Below are 15,453 nucleotides of genomic sequence, written 5' to 3'. Positions count from 1 at the left end.
TTGGTTCCAGACCAAACCGTGATAAAAGTCAATTTCAGCGCAGTAGGATTCCTGAATTATTTTAGTCATGTCTTTGAATGCGTCTTTTGAATGCCTTATATTTCTATTAGCCATTTTTTAGGTTTAAAAATGTTTATATTGGCAAAAGATATATCAAATCTGCTAAAATATGCGTACTTTTTACTAATACTGCTTTACTAGTACTTTATACTTTAATGTACTGCGTGTTCTGCAATGTAATATATAGTATGAGGAGCTGCCTTTTGCATCCACTTTTAAATTCAAGCTTTTGTTCATTGAAAATATGTGCCTTAATACCCGAATACCCGAAATTTTTTTTTATTTTTTTTTTAGGTTACAGCGGTGCACCAAGATTCCATTTTGGGTTTTTTTCATGTACATCGACTTTTAGTCAGAATTGTAAGCCCCAATCTTGAACAGGGCTGCTCAAAGTTTTTGACTGATGGACCAGAATGGATGCTAAAATTTGTCTGTGCTGAAAAGTGTAAAATAAAATTGGACTTTTCTGCAGAAATTTGCAGGGCTCGACAATAACGATGTACCGATGGCCCGCGGCAAGTTAAAAAAAAAATTGGGGCAAGTAAATCCAATCAGTGATATTCCCGTCGGGCAAGTGCACTTTAGCATGCCATACTGCCAAGAGTTTTTTTTTTAAAAGCAGTTCTTGTTGGGTGTTGGTAAAACACGGACTGCGTAATTCCGCTGGTAATTTGCAAACCAATCCTTGCAAATCTTGAAATGGACCAATCAGAATCGTTTATTTAGACCGCGGTCCGCGTTTTACCCACACCTGTTCTTGTTCACGATCAACCAATCAGTGATGCTTTGACTAGGAAAACATCCATCATGGCGTCCCTGCCAACATGGTCTAATTCTTCAACAACTTGTGAAGGAAAAGAGCAAAAAAGTGATGAAGCAGTGCCTCCTAAACAAGTATTTTACAAGTATTTTTATTAGCGAACACCACCCATTAGATCCGATACCAAGTGCTGATTTTTTTGCACAAGCTACAAAATCTAGCGCTTCCATTTCTTTGTGTATTTTTCTCACTTTTGCTTCACAAATTATTGTTTCACCATTGAGCATTTTTTTTTCTGGATTAAAAACACTTTACTAGTACACAAATTGTGTCTATTCAATAATGTTTCATTGTGGTGCACAACTTATAAATATCACTGCTTACTACGACTACCATGTGTAAGGTAGTATGGTAGTATATTTCAGACATTCCTACAAATACAATGCATCAGTAGTATTATCTGATGAATTATCAGCATTAATTGATATATGATATCATTATGGCAGTCTTTTCATTTTATATGCAATTTCGGACAAGTAGTTCTCACCTTAAGGATTCCCCATGGGCAAGACATTTTTGTTTTTAATGTAGAGCCCTGATTTGTCATATATATATACATATATATATATATATATATATTGCATGTATTCTAACACCGACCAGTCCAGGGTGCACTCTTACGCCTCTTACCCAAAGTCAGCCGGGATAGACCCCTGCAATACCTCCGCGACCCTAATGAGCATAAGCGACATAGAAAAAGGATGGATGGATGGATGGATTCTAACACAACTGCAGGGGGCGCCACAAAGCGTATGTTGTTTTGTTGTGGGTACACTCTTAAAAATGCTGGGTTATTTTTTTTTTGACCCAACCGCTGGGTTGAGCCTGTTGGGGTCATTTAATTGGGTCATTTTTTTATTGACTTGGGTATTCTGAGAACCCAATTCGTTGGGTTATCTGTTAGCTGTCCCCCTCACCCGTTCTTAAAATGTTATTTTTTTTGTACATAATTTCTTCATATGTGAAGGAAATGTTGTTGTAGTTGTTATATTTTTTATGTTATGGAAATGTTGAATTTTAATAAATATTTTATTGTTACATTGGTGTCATTATTGTAATATATTATTAATAGTATTAGCATACAAAAAAAATATATATATATATGGTATATTGGTATATTGAAATAACCCAGCCGTGTAGTAAATATGAACCCAGCGTTGGGTCATACAGTAAACCTCGGATATATCGGACTCGGATATATCGGAAATTCGCTCACAACGGACAGATAAAAAAGAACCGATTTTTCTGTAATGCATTTCCAATAAAAATTCATTGCATATATCGGATTTTTTATAACGGATTTCGCCTATTTCGGACAAAATCTCCAGTCCCGTTCCAATGCATTTCCATGAAATTTCCCTGGCATATATCGGATGGCCGCATCGTGGCGCTCCGATTCGCCGAATGGTGACAGGCCGCTATACGACGTCATTTGCAGCGTTTGCAGCGTTGCCTGCGCGTCCAGGTACATTGGAAACATAGTCAAGGAAGTGCCTTTTTATAACGGATAAAATCCCATTTACGCATATACCGGATATAAATCCCATATATGCGTAAAACGGACATTTTCCGGTATACGCATATAACGGATTTCGCTTATATCGGACAAAACCAGTGGGAACAATTGAATCCGATATATCCCAGGTTTACTGTATCAACAACCCAATGTACAAGCCAATTGTTGGGTTAAGAGAACCAACCCAACTTGTTGGGTTAAAATAACCCAACGCTAGGTTGGTCCAATATTTAACCAGCGTTGTGTTGGGAAACAACCCAGGTTGTTTTTAACCCAGCATTTTTAAGAGTGTATCTTTGAGTTTCCCATATCGGCATGTCCATTATTGCTTATTGTCCTATTCACTGGGCATCAGACATCAGTCAGACGGGTTCCAGGTACGGCCGATGGAAATAGGTTGACTTTCAGTTAACAGGATAATCAATACAAGGAAACAGGAGGGATGACCTTTGGAATGAGTGGGGCCCTGTGGATGAGGCCCCTGATATAATAACGGATCATTTGGAAGCCTATACCGTCTGCCACCGGTGCAAGTCAGCACTCGGCAGGAAACGGTGGCGGTGGGGGGGGGGGGGGGGGGGGGGGGGGGATTGGTTAAGACGAGGGTTCCTGAAGTGGTGAATGGTGTGAATGGATGTGTTTGTGTTGACTGAGTCGTGGGTGGTCCGTAGATGAGGCGGTACTGAAAGGAACAGCGAGCAAACATGTGGAGTGTACAAATGGACCGTGGATGACAATAACAATGATCAATGGCCACGTCCGTGCACAGACATACGGTACACGTGCATGTGGAAGCATGCATGTAAACACACAACGGTGCATCACAGGATATTGTCAAGTAAATGTCCTTTGTGGGCTGCACGGTGGACGAGTGGTTAGTGCGCAGACCTCACAGCTAGAAGACCCTCCATCATCTCTGTGTGGAGTTTGCATGTTCGCCCCGTGCATACGTGGGTCTTCCTTTAAGGTGTCACGGTAGAGCAAAAAATACATTGAATAATGATATAAAATAATATTTGTGGGCCGCACGGTGGTCGAGTGGTTAGCGCGCAGACCTCACAACTAGGAGACCCGTGTTCAATCCCACCCTGACGTGTGTCCTTATTACATCTGGCATAAAAGTAACACTGAATATCCGAAAAAGAACATCATACCAACAGTAAAATATGGTGGAGGTAGTGTGATGGTCTGGGGCTGTTTTGCTGCTTCAGGACCTGGAAGACTTGCTGTGAGAAATCGAACCATGAAAAGCCTGAACCAATACTGTATGATCTGATATCTTATTTCTATTTGAATATATGTCATACGGCAGGGGTCTCAAACACGCGGCCCGCAGGCCAAATGTGGCCCGCAGGACACTAGTTTGAGGCCCCCGCCTTGATATGAAAGTTTAATGTTTGATATGGATGCTGTATGGTATCATGTACCCAGAAAAAAATATTACGTTTGATTAATGTTCATGTTAAAGGTTAAATAACTGTTAATAGTTATCCTCCCTATCCGTGTGGAAGTGGTAAGTTTTTGGCTATTTAAGTTGAAAGGAAATAACTTGAAGGCTACCGTTTAGGTCGCTAGCTCTCTAGTTTGCGAGTTAGCATGTGTCTCAAGACCTGGAGCTGGAAGACTTGCTGTGAGAAATCGAACCATGAATTCTGCTTCACTGCTTCACCAGGTGGCGGCACGGTGGTCGAGTGGTTAGCACGCAGACCTCACAGCTAGGAGACCCGAGTTCAATCCCACCCTGACGTGTGTCCGATTATATCTGGCATAAAAGTAACGCTGAATTTCAGAAAAGGAACATCATACCAACGGTAAAATATGGTGGAAGTAGTGTGATGGTCTGGAGTTGTTTTGCTGCTTCAGGACCTGGAAGACGTCATTATGGAATCAACCACAAATGAGACTTTTCCAAAATGACATCCATGAATGAGATTTGTTTTCAGCTTATTTTTGGAAAGAAAAACTACAAATTTTCGAGTTTTTCCAACTGCTATAATAATGTATTTAAATACAAATCTGTGTATTAGCTGGGGCATGAATGCTATTATCATTATTATTATTATCATTATTTATTTATTTATGTTGTAAACAAGCCAAGTCGGAGCAGAGACATGTTGTGGTTGAAGATGAAGTCATCCTGGAAGGATTTGGCAGCCTTCAAATGGGATGAAGGATTAGCATGCCGCTAAACTGCCATGACTCGTAAGAACCGTAAACATTGGAAACAAACGTTTAACGTCATGAAAGTCCTCCCCGTCACCATGACGACGGGAAATGTAGTTTCACCGCAGCGTTTCATCTCCAACGGACGCCCGTTACAAAAATGACCAGCGGCTTCTGGCTCAAGCGCTAATCTGTTGTTTTAATCTGATGAATATCCCCTCAGCGATCACTGACCAATTTAGGTATGTACTAAGCAGTACAAGTAGGTCAGAGGCCGTCAAATACCGCTTATGCCCATCGGGGAACAAAGCCCATGTTAGATGTCACACAGGAGAACAACTATGGCAACAAAGGTCCACTTATGACAGGGGTCTCAAACTCAATTTACGTGGGGGCCACTGGAGCTAGGGTCTGGGTGAGACTGGGTCGCATCAGGTTTTACAAAAAAAAAAAAAAAAAATTGCATTTATTAAAAACAGAAAAATTAATAAACTTCGCTTTGGTTCCAATTTTCTACAAGAAAAGCTCTGATAAAACATTCCACTGTTCCTCAAATATTTTATTTTTTATTTTTCTGCACAAAATAAGATGAAAAATTAATAAACAAATCAAGAATAAAGAAAATCAATCAATCAGTAATAAATAAATATAATAATAATAATAAAAAGTTAAGAAAGCACATATAGTTGGTGGGTAGACAAATGATTTTTTTCAGATTAAAATGAACAAAGCATTATTAGAGCCCTGTAGACATGACAAAACACGACTATAGTCACATTTATACTCTTTTTATTTACAACATATTGCGCAACTGCAGGGTCTTGAGACACATGCTAACTCGCAAACTAGAGAGCTAGCGACCTAAACGGTAGCCTTCGAGTTATTTCCTTTCAACTTAAATAACCAAAAAACTTACCACTTCCACACGCATAGGGAGGATAACTATTAACAGTTATTTAACCTTTAACATGAACATTAATCAAACGTAATCATTTTTTCTGGGTACATGATACCATACAGCATCCATATCAAACTTGCGCGGGCCGCACTAACATTAAACTTTCATATCAAGGCGGGGGCCTCAAACTAGTGTCCTGCGTGCCACATTTGGCCCGCGGGCCGCGTGTTTGAGACCCCTGCCGTATGACATATATTCAAATAGAAATAAGATATCAGATCATACAGTATTGGTTCAGGTTTTTCATGGTTCAATTTCTCACAGCAAGTCTTTCAGGTCCTAAAGCAGCAAAACAGCCCCAGACCATCACACTACCTCCACCATATTTTACCGTTGGTATGATGTTCTTTTTCGGAAATTCTGCGTTACTTTTATGCCAGATGTAATAAGGACACACGCCTTCAGTCCATGTTATGAATACGCATTGGACTGTAACTGAGGCAAGTGAGGGCTGAAAATTTTTTGGATGTTGCTGTGGGGTCTTTTGTGACCTCTTGGATGAGTCGTCACTGAGCTCTTGGCGTCATTTGGTTGGCCTGGGAAGATTCGCCACTGTTCCAATGGCTTTGCCATTTGTGGATAATGGCTCTCACTGTGGTTTGCTGGAGTCCCAAAGCTTTTCCACTCAGGGCCATGTAGGTTTTGTTTTTAATTTTTTATCCTTTAATAATAAAAAGTTTCATTTAAAAACTGCATTTTGTGTTGTGTTGCCATTGGCTAAAATTTAAATTAGTTTCATGATCTGAAACAATGAAGTGTGGCAAAAATTCAAAAAATAAATCAAAAACAAAAATCCTCATTACATTTTTAGCGGCCAATTTCACTTAAAATATATAAAAAAAAAATAGTACGTCCATTACGGAAATGTGTTTTTCTACACTTTAAAGATGTGTAGAAGTTATTTCTGTGTTATATTGTCTTTGAATGTAATTTGTGATTTGGATAATTGATTTAATTTCATAATTGAAATGTTTAATGGCTGCCAGATCTATTCATGCATGCTGTATTCCTCACTGAGAAACGCTTTGGTTTCGCCCGTGGCCATCACAAATGAAAGCTGGTCTTCTTCTGTTTGCACAAAGTCTTTTGTCAAGAAATCTCCACAAAGCCAAACAAAGACGGGATGGACAATTCTTCCCTTTATCACACTGACGAATACCTCAGCACCTTGGAAACCTACGACTTTTCTACCTTAATTCCTCCTTGTCACAATTCTAATCATGGCCATGTCATTATCACCGGTATTGTATCATCATAATAGAATTCAATTACTGCCGTTATTTATTAATTCGTCATTATCATTGATCATATCATTAGCATCTATTGTGATCATATAATTTATCATATGTCATGTCATTTATTATAATATTATCATAACATCCTGTCATTTCTGTCATCATTCCTCATGTCATTATCATTCCTCATATCATGAATCAGACCACTTATTACATCATCATTATTTGCAGCACATATCAAGTATACTGCAATAATAATCAAAAGATGAAAAGAAACACTAATTAAAGCACCGGCGGCCTTTCAAGGACAATAGTAAGACCACCACGCCGCTAGGTTATGTATGAGGCCTCATAGATACATATGTGTTGTCTTAAACAGTTCTGAGTGTCTTTGAATGCACCGTGAATCCTGACTGTGTGTGTGTGTGTGGCTGCGGGAGGACAGTTGAGTTTACACGTTTTGATTTTGCAATATAAAGATTGTTGATAGATCATCCGGTTGTGTCCTGTGTGACCACATTTGACTGAAAACCAGGACACTCTGCACGGAAACAAGACACTGAAATGTTGCGGGAAGTTTATTCAAAGTAATATATTCAAAGTACGGTATGTCTCCTCTGTTTTAATAGAACATTTATACTAAATACTATCTAAATATATCTAAAATACTATCTTCCAGAGGAAGGATGTTCAAAAACCGGCACAAAAATGATGAGCAGGAAATCAGAGTTTTGGAATGAAAGTCATATTTTTGGGAAAATGTGACCTCTAAATTCACAAGCAAGTCTTATTCTTACTGACCAAAGTTGGTCTTGGTAATGGTAATGGTAATGGTAATGGTAATGGTAATGGTTTTATTTCATTTGAACATGCATCAGATTCCAATTGAGTGCATCCCATAATCAGTTCCCAGTTCCACATGTCCAAAAGGAGTAGGAAGAAGCAAAGCTTATTAAATCCTACCCCTCCATCTGGTACTTTTACAATCACTAACTCTTACATTTGTTCACTTCCTGCTTTCCTAATATAGTGTAAGGCAGGGGTCTCAAACATGTGGCCCGCGGGCCAAATGTGGCCCGCAGGACACCAGTTTGAGGCCCCCGCCTTGATATGAAAGTTTAATGTTAGTGCGGCCCGCGCAAGTTTGATATGGATGCTGTATGGTATCATGTACCCAGAAAAAATTATTACGTTTGATTCATGTTCATGTTAAAGGTTAAATAACTGTTAATAGTTATCCTCCCTATCCGTGTGGAAGTGGTAAGTTTTTGGCTATTTAAGTTGAAAGGAAATAACTTGAAGGCTACCGTTTAGGTCGCTAGCTCTCTAGTTTGCGAGTTAGCATGTGTCTCAAGACCCTGCAGTTGCGCAATATGTTGTAAATAAAAAGAGTATAAATGTGACTATAGTCGTGTTTTGTCATGTCTACAGGGCTCTAATAATGCTTTGTTCATTTTAATATGAAAAAAATCATTTGTCTACCCACCAACTATATGTGCTTTCTTAACTTTTTATTATTTGCCCTTTTATTATTATTATTATATTTATTTATTACTGATTGATTGATTTTCTTTATTCTTGATTTGTTTATTTATTTTTCATCTTATTTTGTGTAGAAAAATAAAAATTAAGATATTTGAGAACAGTGGAATGTTTTATCAGAGCTTTTCTTGTAGAAAATCGGAACCAAAGCAAAGTTTATTAATTTTTCTGTTTTTAATAAATGCGTTTTTTTGGCGTTTTTGGGGGGGAAAACTCCAGTGGCCCCCAGGTAAATTGAGTTTGAGACCCCTGGTGTAAGGTTATTATTATTATTTTTTTTTTTTTTAGGTTTTTGTCCTGTACCGAAGTAAGAGTTGATATGAGCATACAATAACATAATACCATAGTAACTATCAATATAGTAGTATGTATATGACATGACTAGTTCTACGTAGCACAATGACAACAAACACAAACATCACACTCTAGATCCAAATCTCAATTTTCCATCCCATTATTTGTTGTATTGTGTTTAGTTTTTCTGCATCCATCCTTCCATATCCTTCCATTCTGGTTCCGGGTGAAACGGAGCCTATCCCGGATTCTGGACTGCTTCACCTACTTTTAGTCGCCCCGTTTATTAAACATACTCAACAACAGCCACAAGCCATAACAGGCTTAACGAGGTTAATTGACTTATGCCACAAGTCATCTTTGTGGGCGCTTGGCCTGGGACAGCTGAGAGCAGATACATCCAGATTACTGCCAATCTGGACGCACGGCCGCTGTGACCCACACACACACACACACACACACACACACACACATAGGACTGTACACTATGTGAGTACATAAAGGAACAGCACTGATCCATAGTGGGCCCTTAAGCTTGAATAGAAATGTAATTATGCAAACATAAACACTGGATTTTCCTCTCTATGGAAGGACGGCAGTGACAAGTACTTTCATTACTTTGAGCTGCATTAGATAGATAGATAGATAGATAGATAGATAGATAGATAGATAGATAGATAGATAGATAGATAGATAGATAGATAGATAGAGAGATAGAGAGATAGAGAGATAGAGAGATAGATAGAGAGATAGAGAGATAGAGAGATAGAGAGAGAGAGAGAGAGAGAGAGAGAGAGAGAGAGAGAGAGAGAGAGAGAGAGAGAGAGAGAGAGAGAGAGAGAGATAGATAGATAGATAGATAGATAGATAGATAGATAGATAGATAGATAGATAGATAGATAGATAGATAGATAGATAGATAGATAGATAGATAGATAGATAGATAGATAGATAGATAGATAGATAGATAGATAGATAGATAGATAGATAGATAGATAGATAGATAGATAGATAGATAGATAGATTGACTGTCCGTCAAGCAGATTGTCAACAATAACTAGTTTTAACATGTTTTTTCCGAGCCATAAGTGGCCCTTTTTTCATACTTTCAATCAATAACTGGAAAAATTGGAGTGTTCTAAAAATTTCGACTGGTCATGTCATAGAAATAATAAGAGAAAATAAGACATTTAAGACAGAAATAAGACCCATGTGTTACTGTTAAAGTGTTCTCTTATAGGGGGAGCTGAGTGGGGGGTGAACAGGAAGTGAGATTAGGGGTTCAGAGTTGAGTTTTACCTTTATGGACGCAACAGTTGCCCATGTTAGGGATTATTGTTGTGAGATCATTCAAATAAAAGAAAAGTTACGGCAATCAAGTCTGGTGCTTGTGTGTCTCACACAACATTAAAGTAACATTACTGACCCCCTAGTGACCAGTGTTGAATACTACATATGGTCATAACATCTTTGAACGCGTCACCGGAATGCCTTGTACAGTAAACCTGGGATATATCGGATTCAATTGTTCCCACTGGTTTTGTCCGATATAAGCGAAATCCGTTATATGCGTAAACCGGAAAATGTCCGTTTTACGCACATATCGGATTTATATCCGGTATATGCGTAAATGGGATTTTATCCGTTATAAAAAGGCACTTCCTTGACTATGTTTCCAATGTACCTGGACGCGCAGGCAACGCTGCAAACGCTGCAAATGACGTCGTATAGCGGCCTGTCACCAATCGGCGAATCGGAGCGCCACGATGCGGCCATCCGATATATGCCAGGGAAATTTCATGGAAATGCATTGGAACGGGACTGGAGATTTTGTCCGAAATAGGCGAAATCCGTTATAAAAAATCCGATATATGCAATGAATTTTTATTGGAAATGCATTACAGAAAAATCGGTTCTTTTTTATCTGTCCGTTGTGAGCAAATTTCCGATATATCCGAGTCCGATATATCCGAGGTTTACTGTACTAATATTTTGTAAACATGACAAATAAAAGCAAAGTCAAAATTTTCATGAAAACTCATCAATCACAGATGAAAATATTTACACACGGATCCCTCGTTTCTTGTGGTTAATTAATTCCAGACTCAACCGTGATAAGATTAATAATACTTGTACTTCTGTGTGATGCTGTAAATGTGTTCCGGTACTGGAAGAGCGGTAGAGGACAGGAAGTGACGTCACTGGACATTTTCCGGTATACGCATATAACGGATTTCGCTTATATCGGACAAAACCAGTGGGAACAATTGAATCCGATATATATCCGAGGTTGAACTGTAATATTAGTAATATGTCATCCATGAATTGTGTGTATACCTTGAACAAATGGTACATTTTTTTTTTGTGCTTCTTTACACAAGTACAGTGGAACCTCGGTTAGTGTCTTTTTTGGTTTATGTTGAAAGAATTTCTTATTTGCATGATACGGGATAGGCTCCAGCACCCCCGAGACCCTTGTGCCCACTTTAGGGCTTCAAAATAATAATGATGTCGAAAAATAATGATCATCATATATTTTTTAATCTCTCAACTATGTTGAGAAAATGAGAAAATGTTTCTGCTCATGCTCAGAATGGAGCTTTGTTAGACTTTTGTAATGCTTCATACGGTATATACTGTATACCACAGAATCTACCACAATAAATCTCAGAATACTGTATATATATATATATATATATACGTACAAAGACTCCATAAGAAAAATAAAGCATGGCAGTACTACAATGTACTGCATTCCCCGTGAAGCCCAAAGACAAATGTTATGTTCTACCACAGCAAGTTAATAGCAACGTGTGTTGGGAATGCTCGGTTCCTCCAAGGGCATCCCAACAATGGCAGGATGGAAAGAAAGAGTTGGAGACCCTGCAGCGAGGGGGGGGGGGGGGGGCTTTTTCAACCGACAAAACAAGTACCTACGGCTACTGTGATTAGAAGTAACGCCGCACTGAACAAGACATCTTTTCATTTTATAGAGTTCGGCCATTGTATGACAATCCGAGCCTTTTCATTGGATGTCCAATCCTGGCAGTCTAATTCATGTATTTATTCAGCAGAGCGTAAAAGGGAAGGAAGGCAGTGACAAGCACCTGCAAGTACTGCAAGTGCCTCCTGTATGACATTTCTTTGTATTTTAATAATGTCACAATTAAGTTTAGTTTCTATTCGGAATAGTTTAAGGAAGGAATAAGTGACGGGATGGGAGTGGAATCATACGCCACCCATAGCAACCTATTCCTCCTCCTATTCCTCCTCCACCGTCATCATTCCACTCATAACAAACAAAAGTGTTTTGGTTTGCTTTTCACACTACGTTCCAGACTGTTTATTCCCGCTTAGGAATTCTTTCAGGAAACATGTAGGAAGCAACACAACTACTCCGGTCTATTGAAACTGCAAACAGGAAGTATACTCTCGGTTGCATGTCAACGTTCAAAAGAGCCGAAATGCCGGAAAGAAAATGTGGAATGACATGACAAGTGGGAATTTTTGGAATGTTGGAAATAGTTATCTTAAATGTTTTGCTGTTGTAATGCTAATGCTAATTGACAAATAAGAGGAAATTATGTTCATCTCCGTTTTGGGGAAGGGAAATGTGGAATTTTTGGGAACATAATAAACAAATAGTCCGGGTGCTTTTTGTGGATATAAATGTCTTCAAATGTTTTGGAATGGGAATGTTTTCACTTGTAGACCTGCCTATGAAAAGGGAATTTTTGCAAGTCGGAACTCCTATTTAGAAACCAAATATTTTATGCTAGAGCATTCAAACCCAGCTTAAGACCCTCTAAATACATTTTAAACATTATTAGAGCCCTCAAGACATGAAATAACACCCCTATATTCACCTTTACACTCCTATTATCCAATATAATTGACATAATGACATAAAATAAGATATTTGGGACATAAATAATGGAATCTCTCCCTGCGCTAAGGGAGGTGAGCGGGGGGTTGTTGGGGAAGTGGAACATAACATGCCTGTTTTTGGAATGTGGGAGGAAACCGGAGTACCCGGAGAAAACCCACACACATATAGGGAGAACATGCAAACTATTTGAGGCATTAAACAGGACATTTATTGATCCGCAATTGAGTTCCGTGTTCGAGAACAGCAAGTTGTGTGAAAAAGAGAGTATTAACGGTTTAGCGAGTACTTTGCAAATACTCTCAATCAACATGACGGAAAACAGCAGAAGTTCAAAGTGCAAAGTGAAAGCACGGGTCACAATGTGTACAAGTCCCGGCGTGCACGGACACTATGAGGTCCATAACACAAACCATAAACGTACACTAGGACAGGATTTCAGAAAGTACTTCCTGCTTCCCAGCATGCTTTGCTGAAACTGCTTTGCAAATTGATCTTAATACTGTATTACTTGTGTCATTTTATACAAGTTATTTTGTCATTTAAGGCAGTATTAGGAGTTGTAGTTGTAGTAGTAGTTACCCTTAATTTGTCTATCTGTTGTTGTAATGTCTATGTAAGGTTAATGGGAGTGCTGCCTTCACAAACAAACAGAAACCGAAGCGCCGCTGAGTCTTTTTTTTTTTTTTTTCCAGATCAACACAATACACTCCATTTTCAAGCACGGAACACCTTATATTAGCTATTATATATATATCATATATATATATATATCCATCAAATATAGAGTAGTAGTTGTTATTATGTCATATATATTCCATATTAAGAACTTTAAATATGTTTTATGCAATTTTACATCTGCTCTGTTTTTAATGTGTCATATATTTTTGTACACTGTGGTTGATTTTAGTGCTTTTTATATTTTATATATTTATATTTATATAGCATAGTATATATTTATATAGATTTTTTGACATCATTATTATTTTGTTATTACATTATACATTACACAGACTGTATAATTGTTACATTACATATATATATTGTATTACTATTATTACATTATACAGTATATTACAGTGTATACATTAATCCATTACTGTAAAATATACATTACAATGTTGTATCCATTAATATTATGTGACTATATTAAACATTATAGTAAACTTTGTTGTTATTATTATACTTGTATTACATTATTGTATTGATTACTATCACATTATTACATGACATTAATAGTGTCACTGTGTACATGCATTATTATTGCATCACACCGTATATGTTACACTTGATGATTAATCACATTTGATCTTTGATCGTGAGTTAAAATAATTCAAATCATCCAATTAAATGAAAGGTTATTTATTGATGTTGTTTTCCCATTTCATTTTTTGACATGATAACTTGATGTCTACTATAGTGGTTAGCACGCAGGCCACACAGCTAAAAGACCCGGGTTCGATTCCACCCTCGGCCATCTTCCGTGTGGAGTTTGCATGTTCTCCCCGTGCATGCGTGGGTTTTCTCCGGGTACTCCGGTTTCCTCCCACATTCCAAAAAAAACATGCTAGGTTAATTAGCCACTCCAAATTGTCCATAGGTATGAATGTGAGTGTGAATGGTTGTTTGTCTATATGTGCCCTGTGATTGGCTGGCTCGCCAATGAGCCAGATGTTTGTTGGGGAATATGTCATATTTGTCCAAATGTGATAATAATAATAATCATCTCCATTAAATGTATAGACTATGTATAGATTCTGAAGTATATTTTTTACTTTATTATCATAATGAAGAGTAGAGAATGACAAATCAAGGAAAACCTGTGAATAGTTTTATTGTTTATATATAAATGTACTTTTTCAACAACTTTTTGAAAAAGTCATCTACTGGTTGAAAGAAAGTGAAAAGTAGAAGTTTTTGCTGGTTGTGCTTACCTGCTTGAACTGCTCCTCGTAAGTCCATTCGTGGTTCTGATGCGGTCCCGGTGGAGAGTCTGTTCGCCGGGTGTGGACCGCCGAAGCCGGGGGGACTCTGGCGGTCACCGCCGTGGCGCTCCTCGCTGAAAGACGGGCTTCCTGGAGCAAAAACGCGTCTCGGTCCTCGTCTTCGTCCATGTCCTCTGCCAAGTCTTCCGCCAGGTCTCCCACCAGGTCTTCCTCCGGGTTTTCCGTGTCTCTGTGGTCCCTGTGGTGGATTCTGTCCTGTCCCGCTGCGGGCTGCGAGCTGACTCCGGCGGCCAAGGCGCTCTGCACGGCCGCCTGGTAGTGTCGGAAAGCCAGAGCCTGGTGGTGGATCTGGGTCTCCACCAAGGAGCGGAGGTCTTTCTCCTTGTCCTGCCTGAGCTTCTCCTCGAGGGCCAACCTCGCCGCCTGCTGCCGCTGGAGGTTCTCCATGACAGCCTCCAGCTTCATGCCGACCTGCTGAGCTTGCACGCCGGGGAAGAGAGCGTGTGAGGAGGCGCTGACGGGATGGAGGTTGCCGGAGGACAAACAAGCTGCGGGCTGCGTGCGGGGACACGACACGTCACTTGGGAGAAGAAAGAACATAGAAATACAACATTTTGGTCATAAAAGACGTCTTACCAAAGCAGATCTTAAAGTGTTGTCAACCATGCTTCCTTCCATCACGCGCACACGTGCAAACATGAAGAAGAAAAGTCAACTTCCTGTATACTCTATATGTACTATACGTAGTATATACAGTACTACATAAACACTATACACATGTAATCAGGAAGAAGAAAAGTACACTATATTCCCTGCTACGCACAACATTCAATGTCCTACTAACATCCACCTGACCTCCACTTTAACTCTAACACTGTACATCTATACCTGCTTCTCAACTCTAACACTGTACATCTATACCTGCTTCTCAACTCTAACACTGTACATCTATACCTGCTTCTCAACTCTAACACTGTACATCTATACCTGCTTCTCAACTCTAACACTGTACATCTATACCTGCTTCTCAACT

The 15,453-nt window shown here is 38.9% G+C and overlaps 1 protein-coding gene across 1 annotated transcript in view; it reads right to left on the bottom strand.

The window, feature by feature from the left end:
* arid3c (AT rich interactive domain 3C (BRIGHT-like)) overlaps positions 1–15,281 on the bottom strand; it is a 30,579-nt gene extending 15,298 nt beyond the window's left edge. The window contains exons 1-2 of the mRNA XM_058070137.1: positions 15,057–15,281; positions 14,409–14,975 (exon numbers count right to left, since the gene is read on the bottom strand). Coding sequence (XP_057926120.1) covers positions 14,409–14,975; positions 15,057–15,119 — 630 coding nt within the window. The 5' untranslated portion in view covers positions 15,120–15,281. The remainder of the gene's footprint in view (positions 1–14,408; positions 14,976–15,056) is intronic.
* Between the last annotated feature and the right edge of the window lie 172 nt (positions 15,282–15,453).

Source organism: Doryrhamphus excisus, chromosome 4, assembly GCF_030265055.1.
Source record: "Doryrhamphus excisus isolate RoL2022-K1 chromosome 4, RoL_Dexc_1.0, whole genome shotgun sequence".
Lineage (NCBI taxonomy): Eukaryota > Metazoa > Chordata > Actinopteri > Syngnathiformes > Syngnathidae > Doryrhamphus > Doryrhamphus excisus.
Note: the sequence above shows the minus strand (reverse complement) of the source record. Positions and strands in the feature narration are given on the sequence as shown.